Below are 12,816 nucleotides of genomic sequence, written 5' to 3' on the forward strand. Positions count from 1 at the left end.
TTGGTCATGTGATTAGAAGGGAGGATGAGTATGTAGGAAGAAAGGTCATGCAGATGGATGTGCAAGGGTGGAGGAAGCACGGGCAGCCAAAGAAGAGATGGAGGGGGAGCTGGTGGGGAGGACTTGGATGTGTTACAGCTCATGGCAGAAGGATGTGGAGGAGAGTCACCGAGAACAGCGACCCCGCTTAAGTGGAACAAGCTGCAGAAGAAGAAGATAGCTGATATCAATAAATTATTTATTTACATAATTTACACATGTACACTGCTTGAAAAGAAGTCAGTGGACACCGTAGTGTGAGGAATAAACAGCCATTGTACCCATTTTAATAGTATGTAGAACCTCCTTCACTGCAAACAAGGATTGCAGCAATTCTACAAGGCATACTTTTTGGACCATTCTTCCTGTAGTAATGTAATGAAGTCCTGGACTGTTGTGGGGCAGATGTCCCTTGACCTCACCTGATGCTCCAGTTCATCCCACAGATGTTCATAAGGGTTGTAATCAGGACTCTGTGGAGTCCAGTCAAGTGTGGTGATGTTACAGCGGCCGCCTTATGACACAGTGCCTTGTCTTGCTTGAAGAACCAATAGTCAGTTCAATAGAAATGCCTCCAAGTAGGAAGCATTTTGTTGTCCAGAATGTTCAGACACCTCTCGGACTTCAATGTTCATGGTCCACAAACAAAGGTGCGAGGCCAAACCAGGAAAATCAGGACCATACCATCACGCTGCATCCTCTGCGGCCAGGTGTAGCATGATTTGTTGCTCCATAACTTAGCTCTTCAAGATATCATGTCCCACTGTATCACTATACTCTTTGCACCACTAATGACGACATTGCATGTTGGTTTGGATAACGTGGGACTAGCATATTGCAGTCCTACCATGGAAATCCATGTTACGAGCCTCGGTTTTTGTTCCGATCTGTGTTCTAGTTGATTCCCAGAATTCTGGGCATCAACTAGGACACAACCGGGCATGTCAAACAATGAATGGTGGTTTTTACATGTTATCCTTTGTGGAAACCTACACCCTATAGTCATATTCAGTGAGTGTTGTGAATCATCCGCTTACAGTTGACTCCCTGTGCTTCCATCTCGGTATGGTATCACTTATTGTTGACCTGGGATGGCCTAATTTGTCAACAAATTGCCAAACAGATAGGCCTCCAACATGGCATCCTATTGCAACGCCCTTTCAAACTTTCAGTTCCCTTCTCACAGCCAGTTCACCTGGGCAGTTGCACTGATTTGGGAGCATTGTATTCTTCCAGTTTATACCAGCTACAAACATGTGACCTGTCACATGGCATGATGCACCTTGCCCATTGGGGGGGGGGGGTGTCCATTGACTTCCTTCCAAGCAGTGTATATAACTGCTTTAAAAGGTTATTAACCATTATATGCATCACCAACTGGGAAGGAGGGAAGAAGGGCATGATTCATTATACGATGATGGTCTGTAACCTAATATGTCATTTGACCAGGGTATGCATTTATTTCTAATATCAGGAATTGAACTGCACTGGTACATTGTTTAAGAATTTATTTAGCTCTCTTACTATTGTGTTAAGTAAATCATGCTTAGCAGAGCAATATACAATTCACTGCTTTGAATTTTGAAAGGAAGTATCATTTCCTATTTTCAGAACATACAAAACATGCACAGCTTGCCATTTTAGCAATTTTTGTTGTTGCCTGCTTTTTTTCCTATGCAGGATTTTTCAATTAACAATAAGAGGTATCACATATACTGCAACAGCAAAGTGTAGGGATTTTTGAAAAGTCACACACATACATTAAGTGACATTTACTAATCCAGGTTGGCCACCACATATAAGCAAAAGCAAATGTTTACCTCATGGCATAAGAGTGGTCCAGTGTTATAAATATTATGATTATACTTTGTCATCATCATTGTTTGCATTTATTTGAAAAAAAAAACTAAAACAAACAAACAAAAAAACAGTCAGTTTAGGTTTAAGCAATGTCACAATACATGTGAAACACAGCTGAGAATTTAATGCAATGAGAGGTGAATATTGAGGATTGTCACATGTGCATTACAGCTAAAAAAATTGAAATAAAGAAATTCTGAGAAAAATGAAAAGCAAATAATGAAACTAAAATTATTTTATACATGAATTGGATAGATATATTCATGTTTCGTATGACATGAACTTCCTGAAAAAGAATTGATATGAGATTAATCTGAATGTATTATCAGCCTTCTGCCAATAAACAATCTAACTAAGGTGGCAATAACACAAATGCCATGAATTATCCAAATTCATACATCTAGAAGTACACTACTATGAAATGTGTTCAAGATCAGTTTGGTGTTTGTGTAATGTGGTAGGAAACTGGAGCACCAAAAGAAAACCACCACATCCATGCTCTAATATGGACTAACTCAATGCTGAGGAAAAATAAATAGGTAAACCATACACTGGCTAATACCAAATTGACACGTACCATAAAATTCACATCCAATAGATTGGTTTGTGTATATTCTTTATTCGTATGATGATCTAATGGGCATGAGGTCCCTTTTTACGGGGAAGTATGGCACCATCTCAATCTCCCCAAATTTTTTCCGGGCTCGGGACTGGCATAGCTGACGAATCAGGCCTATGTCTTCTACATCTTCTCATCCTTTCTCTCACATCCTTATTTTTTATTTTATTTTTCCTTCCAATACTAACATGGAATTGATAGGGGTTGTTTATTTGCTAAATTAGATAATTTAGCAAATACAATTTCCAGCTCTTTAAAGTTACATAACTTACATATAAATTTACATAATATAACACAGCACATCAAGTTACATATTTTCTACTTTAATAGTAAAAAAAATAAGCTTTGTATTATTTGCTCTCACTCTCTCTTCTGTACTGTCTTTTTTTATCATGCCCTCTAGTAGAGCCTGGTTTAGTCAGGTGTAAGAAACCTGATTGGATTCTTTCAAAGAAATTACTCCAGACTTCTAGAATATTTTTATCTTCAGTTTTTGTGTCATCTTTATCATCTCTGATTTTAGAATACTTTTTCCTCCAATTATAAGTTTTTTATGAAAACATTTTGCCATCCTTACGAAATGTCACATATTCTTACCAAAGTCTTCCCATGAACTTTAGCTACTTTTGCATGTAGATTAGCTCTCGTAAAAAGAAAAAGCATGTAACCATAGTAAAATTTATTTCATTAACATATATATGTTTGTTTCAAGCCATCATCAGTCAGTGTAGAGAAACACAATGGAAAATTGAAATAACAAATCAAAAGAAAATGCTGTAATACTGGTTATAACATTTATGTAACAACTAAAATCCTAAATTTATTTTTTGTAATTGAATAATATAGTTTTTTGTTGATAACAATTTCTCATATTGGGAAATTATTACCATTTAGACATGGATGGTTTATTATTGAGATTAGGATGATGATTATTATTATTAGACACCTCCAGGGAGTCCAAAGACCCATCGAGGGAGAGTGTGCCAACAGCATCGAATGATTGGGTCCCTTCCAACTACTAACCGCGCTCAAACTTACTTAACTGAGCCATTAGTAGTAGAGGCTCTACCAATCGACCGACCTTTGCCGGCTTTTTTTTTTATTATGATGTAGAAGAACCTCAGCACTTTCTTAGGAAAAGTATTCAAATTTGAAAATATTTCTGTTAACTTTATCATTATTATCATTCCAAAGAATCCTGTAGTTAATGTCAGTTCCATACTATACAGTCCTGTACTTACGTCATTTAATCAGTAGAATATGATTGGTGTTTTGAAATATATTTCTATTGATCTTGACATTAGTCCAAAACAGGATAAGTTGCAAGTGTATATTTGATATATACCAGGTGAAGTATATATATGAGAATATCTTCCTCTTTATAGCGGTTTTATCCTGCTTGACGCAGGATCTGCTATGATTATACGAACTGTGAGATACCCCAAACGGCTTGTCACAGAGTGGCATTGGGAGGGGGGGAGGAATTTTTATACCTATAGATGTGTGTGTTCACAGGGTCAGTTTGCCTGTTCTGGGGGACATTAAACCCAAAAAGTTTCCAGGTGAAAAAAAACCCTCCTACCTCCATTTGAGACTGGCTAACTCACCTTTAGTCAAAAGAGACCAGATAAAGATTCCTCACATCTTGGACAGGAATCAAATCCAGGTCTTTCTGACCAAAGGGCTTCATCTATACCAACTGAGTTACAGAGGTTCTATATATGAGAATATAAATGGGATAAATAAATTCACGATAAAAGTTTAATGGAGTGAAACAGCACTAGGAAATGATTAAAAGTAGTATTTAATGCTTCCGGCACACTGATAAATAAATGTTATAATTTCTTTAGGAAATGGTAACATTAAGCAGATATTCATTGTCTGGTTTCTACATAGGAATATGTCAAAATTTTTTGAGAATATATGATGCATTCTATATCTGTATTTTCTCTGTATCTTTTCAGCACATCTGCTGAATTACTTGTTTTTCTGATATGCCTTGTTCTTTTCTTTCTCATCACAGTACTAATGTACTATGATGAGCTAAACATACATATAATAAAAATAATTGGTCGTAATAATTATTTAATAAAACCTACTAGTTTCACCACTTAAGCCAGTGGCTTCATCTAAGTTGAGATGAACACACAAAATACAAGTGTTAAATATGAATCATTACATAACTAAAAACACTGAATGTGTAGGAACCATTTTATTGGCGAAATTTAACTAAACATTGCAAATCTCCAGAAATCTCATGACATTAGAGTGGCCTTCAGACCCATTATGATGGTACAAAATCTGTTATACTCACCCAAGGACCACAACCCTTTCAACAAACATTGTGGAGTTTACAATATTCCATGTTCTTGTGGCCTTAATTACTAGGGCAAACATCGAGAACTTTAGAAATAGGACAAAAGGAGCATGTTGGAGATGTCAATAACAACAGAGAAAACAGCTCAGGTCTGGCATTCCATTTCTCTCGCACACGTCACAACACTGAATGGGACAAGAGCCCCCATGCCGTACATAGAAGACAACTTCAGGTGCCTGCAACATCAAAGAGGCTATGATGGTAATCCATTTACAAGGCACTCTCAACAGAAACAAGGAATGATTTTGTGTGTGACATTTGGAAATCACTTATCAGATCTTTAAACACATTGGACGTTTATTTTTCTGCAAACTATCGAGCATTCCTGCTGAACAATGACTGACTATGTGCCAGTTCCATGCTCCACATGTTTTTTGTTTTTCTTGTATTTTTGTGTAATGGTTCCTACACATTCGGTGTTTTAGTTATGTAATGATTCATATTTAATGCTTGTTGTATATTTGTGTGTTCATCCCGACTCAGATGAAGCCACCAGCTTAAGTGGCAAAACTAGTAGTTTTTATTGCATTAGTTTTTTGGTCGAAAAAATCAATATACTCATCATACATATGTCTTATACAGATAAGTGATAGATGATATTTTTATTTATTTATTTATATCACTTTCAAACATGATGTAAACTAAATTGAAGATTCCTTTTGACCTTAATGCCTAATGTAATGTCAAAGTCAAAATATTTTTACTGACTCTAGTATCAAAATATGCATAGCATATTTCATTTTCTTTTTGCCTACCTTCCACACTCTGGATAGCTAGTTCTCTGTCATTCACTATGCATTATGGTGTATGAGTTCCACAGTAATGCATAGGCCTTCTTTGGGCTGCCCTAGGCTCTGACCAATAGCCCTGTCCTCAGTTTTGATGATGATAGTACACTTTATTCTTTTTACTCATTTCACAAAACTTACACTGCACAAATATCCTAAGCTTTAAGAACCTCTGTAACCAGTCCTTAAATTCATATCTTCATCAATTCTCCAATGAAATGAGGATAATCCTGTCAAACTTCATTGCTACCTATGCAGTCTTGCTTCTTTTTTTTTTAAAATAACAAAAAAAAAACTTAAAAAAGAATTTCTGTATAATTTAACTTTTGGTAATGCCCAAATCACTAGATAGGATCAGATCTCACTTCATAGATTAACATTTACCTTTAGCCTTCCTGGCACGAACATATATCATCTGTTTTTCTCACCCCCCCCCCATCCTTAAGAGACTTGGCATTATTTTACTTCCACCCACTGAGCTTCTTATTTGTTACAAATCTCAGATCTGTCCAATATTAGTATCTTGTCCCTTTAATATTGAGTCCATCATGAAGTTTGGATTTTTCTATCCTTCTAAATAATTTAACCCATACCTCCTGGCTGAAATAGTTAGAGTTCTTCAGAGTTTGCCACAAAATCTTTATGGCTCGTTTCTTGCTTTCAGACTCTTTAATTTTTTTCTTGAACAATATTTGTATATTGAGTCCACACTTCACTTTTGATTCTTTTCATTGATATTTTTATCCTGCTCACAACTAAATGATTATTTAGTTCTTGTTTAGCTCTTCCAAATCTCCTGTATACCATCGTATCCTGAATCATTTTGAAGATATCATTATCAACAATAATATAGTCAATTAGACTTATTTTATTATTATTTATTTATTTATTATTTTTTTTGTGTGTGTGTCTTCTCCATATGTGAATTTGTACAAATCTTTGTTGGAACATGGTATTAGTAATGACTAGTCAGTGTCCTCAACAGAATTCTTCAACTACTTATTAGTTTTGCTTTTTTCTTCAAATATTCCTTAAACATTACTACATGTGGCTGAAAAAAAAGAATCAACCTTTTCTTTTTCTTTGTCATCTATCCTCTCTAATGTTCACTTGAAAAAGAAAATTTTTTCTGTTTCTTCCTTAGCAGAATCTTATGACCGAAAAATTCCTCTGCTTCCTTAATAGAATCTTCTATGGAATCATAGGCACAAGTAAGTCTCAAAGTCCAATTTTCCATTTTGAAATTTTCCCGTTTTCAAATTTGAAATTTGAATATATTATAGGAGTTCATATATGCCTTATTTATAACTTCATTATGACTAGATATCCAAGTGTCATTATATAGAACTAAACATAGTGTTTGTGTAGAAGAGATACAGCACTTGTTGTAGGTAAGATGTGTCTAAGTGTGGAAGAGTAGGATTGCATTTTTATATATATCAGTTTATTTTGTTTAATTCTATATTAGTCATTTCATTTTTTTCTAACTAAACTTTCATTATTCATGATTTAAACTAAAGCAACATTTTATTTTTAATTAGAGATATAATTCATGACATTCTGAGATTTTAGTGATAAAGGTAAAATATTTTATTGCATTGTAAAATCAGCTGAATATTAGCTTGTTTTCTGACTTGAATATGAAACAGGTAAAGAAAAAGAAACTGCTTCAAAAAAAAAAATATATATATATATACACACACACACACAGTCTGGTTTAGATATTAAAAACAAAGGTAATACATTTGATTTTCACTATAACAAACTCATAGGAACCACCAGAATAGTTTGTTATAGCAGATAGTTTGCTGTATGGAATTTCTTTCAGCATAGTGTTGTATACACTTATAGGATTTTTGGTTAGAACTTTTCAGTAGTTTGTTATACACAGTGAGAATTGACTATATACAGAATATTAATTTACTAATAATTCTAACATGCTTTCTTTGTCTAGGAGTTTGCAGGTATATCAACAAACAGGTCAGTTGCATAGTAAAATGCTATTAGCACAGCGCTTGACTTGTGGTGGAAGTTCTTTGGGTGGACCTTTGCGTTTCCCAACTAGTTGTGTATTATGGTTACAGTGTGAACAATCAGGTGAGTACTATTTATCTATGAGTACATATAGATGATGTTCTTTTTTTTTCTTTTTTATTTATTTTCTTTTATATTTTTTGCAAATCTCAGTACAGGCAACCCCTGCACTTAAGACTAATCAAGTCACAAATCAAGCCTTTGTGATCAGTTTTATTCTTGTAAATATGGCCCATCTCATGAACCAGCTAATCACATGAAGAGCCTAGCACATCTCTTCTCTCGGATATTTTCCTCTGTACTTCAGAAATTGTACTTGCATCAAATGCAACAATTTGAACTTGGAGGTTTGTTTATTCACTTTCTTTTCATACTCCTGTTGATTTGAAATGTCATGCTTCATTAACAGTGTGATGGCAAAAAAAGGGTGAAGTGGGTTGCAAACAAGATGCATTTATTCTGCGTCATTGCCAACCAAAAAAATCCTGTCAATGATTGCTAATTAGCTGATTGTTATTCACAATTGTTGGTGATCATGAATCCAAGTTTTAGTCAATACTGTGAGTCTTTTATTTACTATAAGAAGGTCATAAATTTATAAATTTTTGCCTTGGATCACAACTTGAATCACTAAGTTAGGTTTTTCTGTAATGCGGTTTTAAGGAAATAGAGTTTTTTGTTAAACATATATTTGCTGTTTAGCAGAAAGCATCACTGTTCAGCATTGTTTTGACTTTTGCTATAGATTATGGGAGGTTGGTCATTCAGATTTTTTAATAGTGAAATTGATTTACATCTGATGATCATGAAACTAGTCATACAGAGTAGCAGGGTTTTCTCTCCTGGAAGCTCAGATTTTTCATTCTGCAAAGCAGGTAAAACTGGCCAAAAGAACATATGCACTTAATAGATAAGACACTGGCTTCATAACCTTAGTTATATATCAACCATAATTCAAACTGCTGGTGATTGTGAAGACCACAAATCATGGCTTATATGCCCTTTAGTTGCAGAGATTTGGTTTGAATCCTGTACAAGACAAGGGATATTTATAAGAACCTTTCAGCTGAAGGCAAGTTAGCTGGTCTCATATAAAGGTGAAAAGGTTTTTACTATGAGAATTTGAATTTTTCCTCTTTTTCCAGAGAAAAATAGAAACCAGGCATTATAATTATCATAGAAGACTGTAGAAATTAAGGTAAACAATTTATCCTGTCAAAAATTAAATTTATGCATGTTGCTTGCTTGACTTTAACAGACTTTTGGCTTAAAACAAAGGAAGCTGCAATGATAATGATTTCTTTATAATCCTCAATTGTTTAATCTGTTAGCTGTATTGCATACTTGAGGATATATAAAGATAATAATACTTAAAGTATTGTGCCCTTGTTCTCTTTATCCTTCTCCTTGCATTTATGTATAAATCTCTGCTGTAAAAGTGTGCAAAAAAAAAAAAGAAAGAAAGAATGGTAATAATACTGTATTTGGGTGTAAGAGAATAGGAAGCAGGATGGAATCTTTGATGTTGAATAGTCAAAGGCTATAGTCCTTCAGGGAAAAAAAAAGCTTTCCCAAAGAACTGAGTTAGATTAAGGAGGAGAAGGATGAAAGAAGAGGTGTTGATTCTAGACAATAAATTAATGTTGCCTAGCTATTGTTTGAGTTCTTACAGTTTTGGAGAAAAAAAAAAGGTGGAGGAATGAAGGTTTGTCAGCCTTGGTTGGCTGAATGGTTAGCATATCTTCTTTCCAAGCAACAGGCTGCAGATTTGAATCCCACTGTGGGCATGGATGTTTTTGATTGTCTGTAATTGGGAAATGAATTACATCATCCAGTGTGAGACTACCACCACCCCAATTATTGGAGGCTTGAAGTAACTTGAAAAAAGTTCCATGCTTGGCCTCTAGAGCAGGCATTCCATACCATGTAAAAAATGAAAAAAAAAAAAAAAAAGACATTAATAAGAAAAATCCTTAGCCCACCCAGATACGAATTGTACTATAGGTTTACAAAAATATAATATTTTTACATTGCACAAGTTGTGAAGACATCACATCAAATAATGGCAATGATGTGGAGAACCCTGACATGCAGAAATAGAGAGGTTATGATTCCATTGTATAAGGCCTTGTAAAATCTATGACAGTTTTATATTTCGTGTCTGTTGAACTGCGCCTTTGTAAAAATATAGATTTTTTATATTGTTCTTTATTTGTCCTTATTTATCTGAACTAACAGTCGTAACTCCGAGTTGTAATCTCATTGCTTGAAATAGTCTATCACTTTTAATCCTTTCAGTCTATCAATTCAATTTCCGCCCCTCAAGGTCGTGACTATGCTACTTCACATGTACAGGGTGTTCGGGATAAATTTGACATATTTATAATTAATTATATTTTTCCGTAAGTTACATGTATTAACACACACTTCTCTTCATTTAAAAGTTTGGACCCTTCTTCATTCATATACAAGATGTCAGAAAGGATGGATAGCTGGAACCCACCTGAATCATGGAAGAGAATAACTTGTATCATGATGATTCGTGCCCGCCATCAAAATAAGGATATTACGACTGCTGCCCAATGCTCCCTGAATACAGTAAAAACAATCAGGCATGAATTAGAGACTTGCAATGGTGACTACGAGGATGTAGCAAGAAGAAAGATCCCTAGCAGACGATCTGATTGCGTTCGTACAGCAGAATTCCTCGCAAATCTGCAGGAACAGGTGTTGAAGAACCCTGGCATTGGAATTCGGGCTTTGTTCGTGGAGTTGCTAACTGTAGTCAAGCCCTGGATAACAAGGGTAGCCAATGGTAGGCCGTATGTATGGCAGCAGGATTCGGCCCCTTGCCACACCTCTGGGAAAAGTCAAAAATGGTTGTCTGAAAATTTCTACGACTTCACCAGTCCAAATGTTTGGCCTCCAAACTCCCCAGACCTTAACCCCATGGATTATTTTGTATGGGGCGCAGTTGAAAAAGACACCAATCGCACTTCCAGTAATACAAAAGCCCAGTTAATGGATAAAATTAAAACAGTTTTTGCGGCCCTTCCCAGGGAGACTGTAGCATCAGCTTGTTCGAGGTTCCGAAGCAGAATTGAAGCTGTGATCGATGCTAATGGTGGTTATTTTGAGTAAATCTTGTTGATAGTATTGTAATTAACTCTGCCTGTAATGTTTTTTGTCAATTCATTAAATTTAATAGATACAAAGAAGATTTTCTTTTTCCTTACGAAACTGTCAAATTTATCCCGAACACCCTGTATGTATTTTAGAATTTTGGAATTGCCTTTGACTGGAGCCAATTTCTATGTCTCAATAGTTGGCTTTTTCTCACACTGATCTCTGAAAACTTATTTGTATTTATGACTATTCCTTTTGCTATCTTTTAAAGTTTTGAACCTAAATAAATTTTCCATTAAACTCACTCATAAAACTTGCACAATCAGTTAATAAGTGTGCAGTCCTTGTAGCAAGAGCTAAATCCCTACCTAACAATCCTCTTACCGCTTTTCTAAACATGAAAAGAAAACAGAGGAAGTTGGTATAATTAAACTGCCACTGAGATTGAATTTCAACTTCATGTTTTCCTGGCCTATTCCATCTTGATTTCTCATAGGAACTTCTGTAACTTTTAGGTCTCTCAATGATGTTTACTTCTATTGTTCTCTGATTACCCTCCCCTAATTTTTCTTCCGTTTTGCCTTGATCATTTTCTAATTTTACTTGATATGTGGTAGGTCTCAGATTGACTGTTCCTTTCGGAATCTGAAGGTATTGAAGAATCAGAGTGGTTATTTCAATATTTTTCATTACCTCTTTCAGTCAGTACAGTTGGCTCGACATTATTTTCATTCTGCATTCTCTCTTCACGTGACTTCTCATCTCTATCTCTAAAATTATGGTTCCCTTTTCCTGACTGTTTATTTCCCATTAGGAACATCTCATTTCTGGAAAAGTCTCAAGAGAACTTGTACCTGTCCAGAAAGTTAGTTCCCAGGATTATCTGTATGTTTGAGCGAGATGGCCTTGTGAGGACTAACAACTCTTGTCAAACACACAAATTAAACTCTGTTAAGTATATTTTAACTCTCACTTTCTTGGTCGCATATATCTCGGATGTTGAAATCCCCGATAATCTGATAGCTTTCTTCAGTTTAGAGATGCCCCTCCACACACAGGATTTTATTTCTTGAAAATAATCTCCAGTTATGACAGAGGCCTGGGAACCAGTATCAAGTAATACGCCACAAGGTGATCCTTGTATCTCTCCTCTTATGATCATTCTCGACTTCCTTTGGTGTTCTTGTTTCTTGTGCCCCTCTCCTCCATGGTTTATTTGCATCACTATGAGGAGTGTGCACAAGATTCGACTCATATCTAACATTTCCAATGGAGGGATCTCTTGTTTCTGAAATAGTTGTGAGCCATGTGCCCATATTTATTGCAAACAAAGCATTTGGGAGGCTCTCTTCTGCCTTTTACCTCATTATTCCTCTGTTTGAGGTAGAGTTATTTCAGAGGTCTTTGCTGCCAGCTGCTGCATAACAGCATCAAGACAATCGTAGGCTGTTGTAGCCGTTCTACCTCCTGTCTTATTATTAAACGTAATTCCTTTATATTTGTAGGTCCTCTTTCGGGATGTTCATTGTATTGTCAGTCACTTGATTAATGCTGACTGATTTTTCTCTTTCTCCCTCTCTTTCATTTTGATCTTTATTAGACTTGCCCTTGCATGTGCTTGAGCCCTTTTCACTCTTGCCTTCGCAAGAGGAATCATTAGCCTTTTTGATAACATTAATGTGGCTGCTAGTAGAAGCAGGATGAAAATATCCAAGCCTCTCTTCCTTTTCCTTCACAGCAAGGAAATATTCGTCAAGATTTGTGATTTTCTTTTTGTAGGCATTCTCTTTCAGTTCTTCTTTGACCTCCCCCCCCCAACCTAAATTGATGAAACACTTCCCAGTCGAGGTGAGGTTTATCCTCTGTTGGAACACTCAGACTGTTGGCAATTGTCAGTAACTTATTATATACTCTGTCACATTCTCCTTTTTCTCTTGAGCACATCTCTGCAATTTCCAGAGATTTGGGCCTAG

The 12,816-nt window shown here is 35.5% G+C and overlaps 1 protein-coding gene across 1 annotated transcript in view; it reads left to right on the forward strand.

The window, feature by feature from the left end:
- LOC150107252 (tRNA dimethylallyltransferase) overlaps positions 1 to 12,816 on the forward strand; it is a 193,727-nt gene that overhangs the window by 41,022 nt on the left and 139,889 nt on the right. The window contains exon 5 of the mRNA XM_090391751.1: positions 7,638 to 7,780. Within this exon, the coding sequence (XP_090247877.1) occupies positions 7,638 to 7,780 (143 nt within the window). The remainder of the gene's footprint in view (positions 1 to 7,637; positions 7,781 to 12,816) is intronic.

Source organism: Typopeltis vanoorti, chromosome 4 (genome assembly GCF_054136105.1).
Source record: "Typopeltis vanoorti isolate ZY-2024b chromosome 4, IOZ_Tvanoo_1.0, whole genome shotgun sequence".
In the NCBI taxonomy this organism is placed as follows: domain Eukaryota; kingdom Metazoa; phylum Arthropoda; class Arachnida; order Uropygi; family Thelyphonidae; genus Typopeltis; species Typopeltis vanoorti.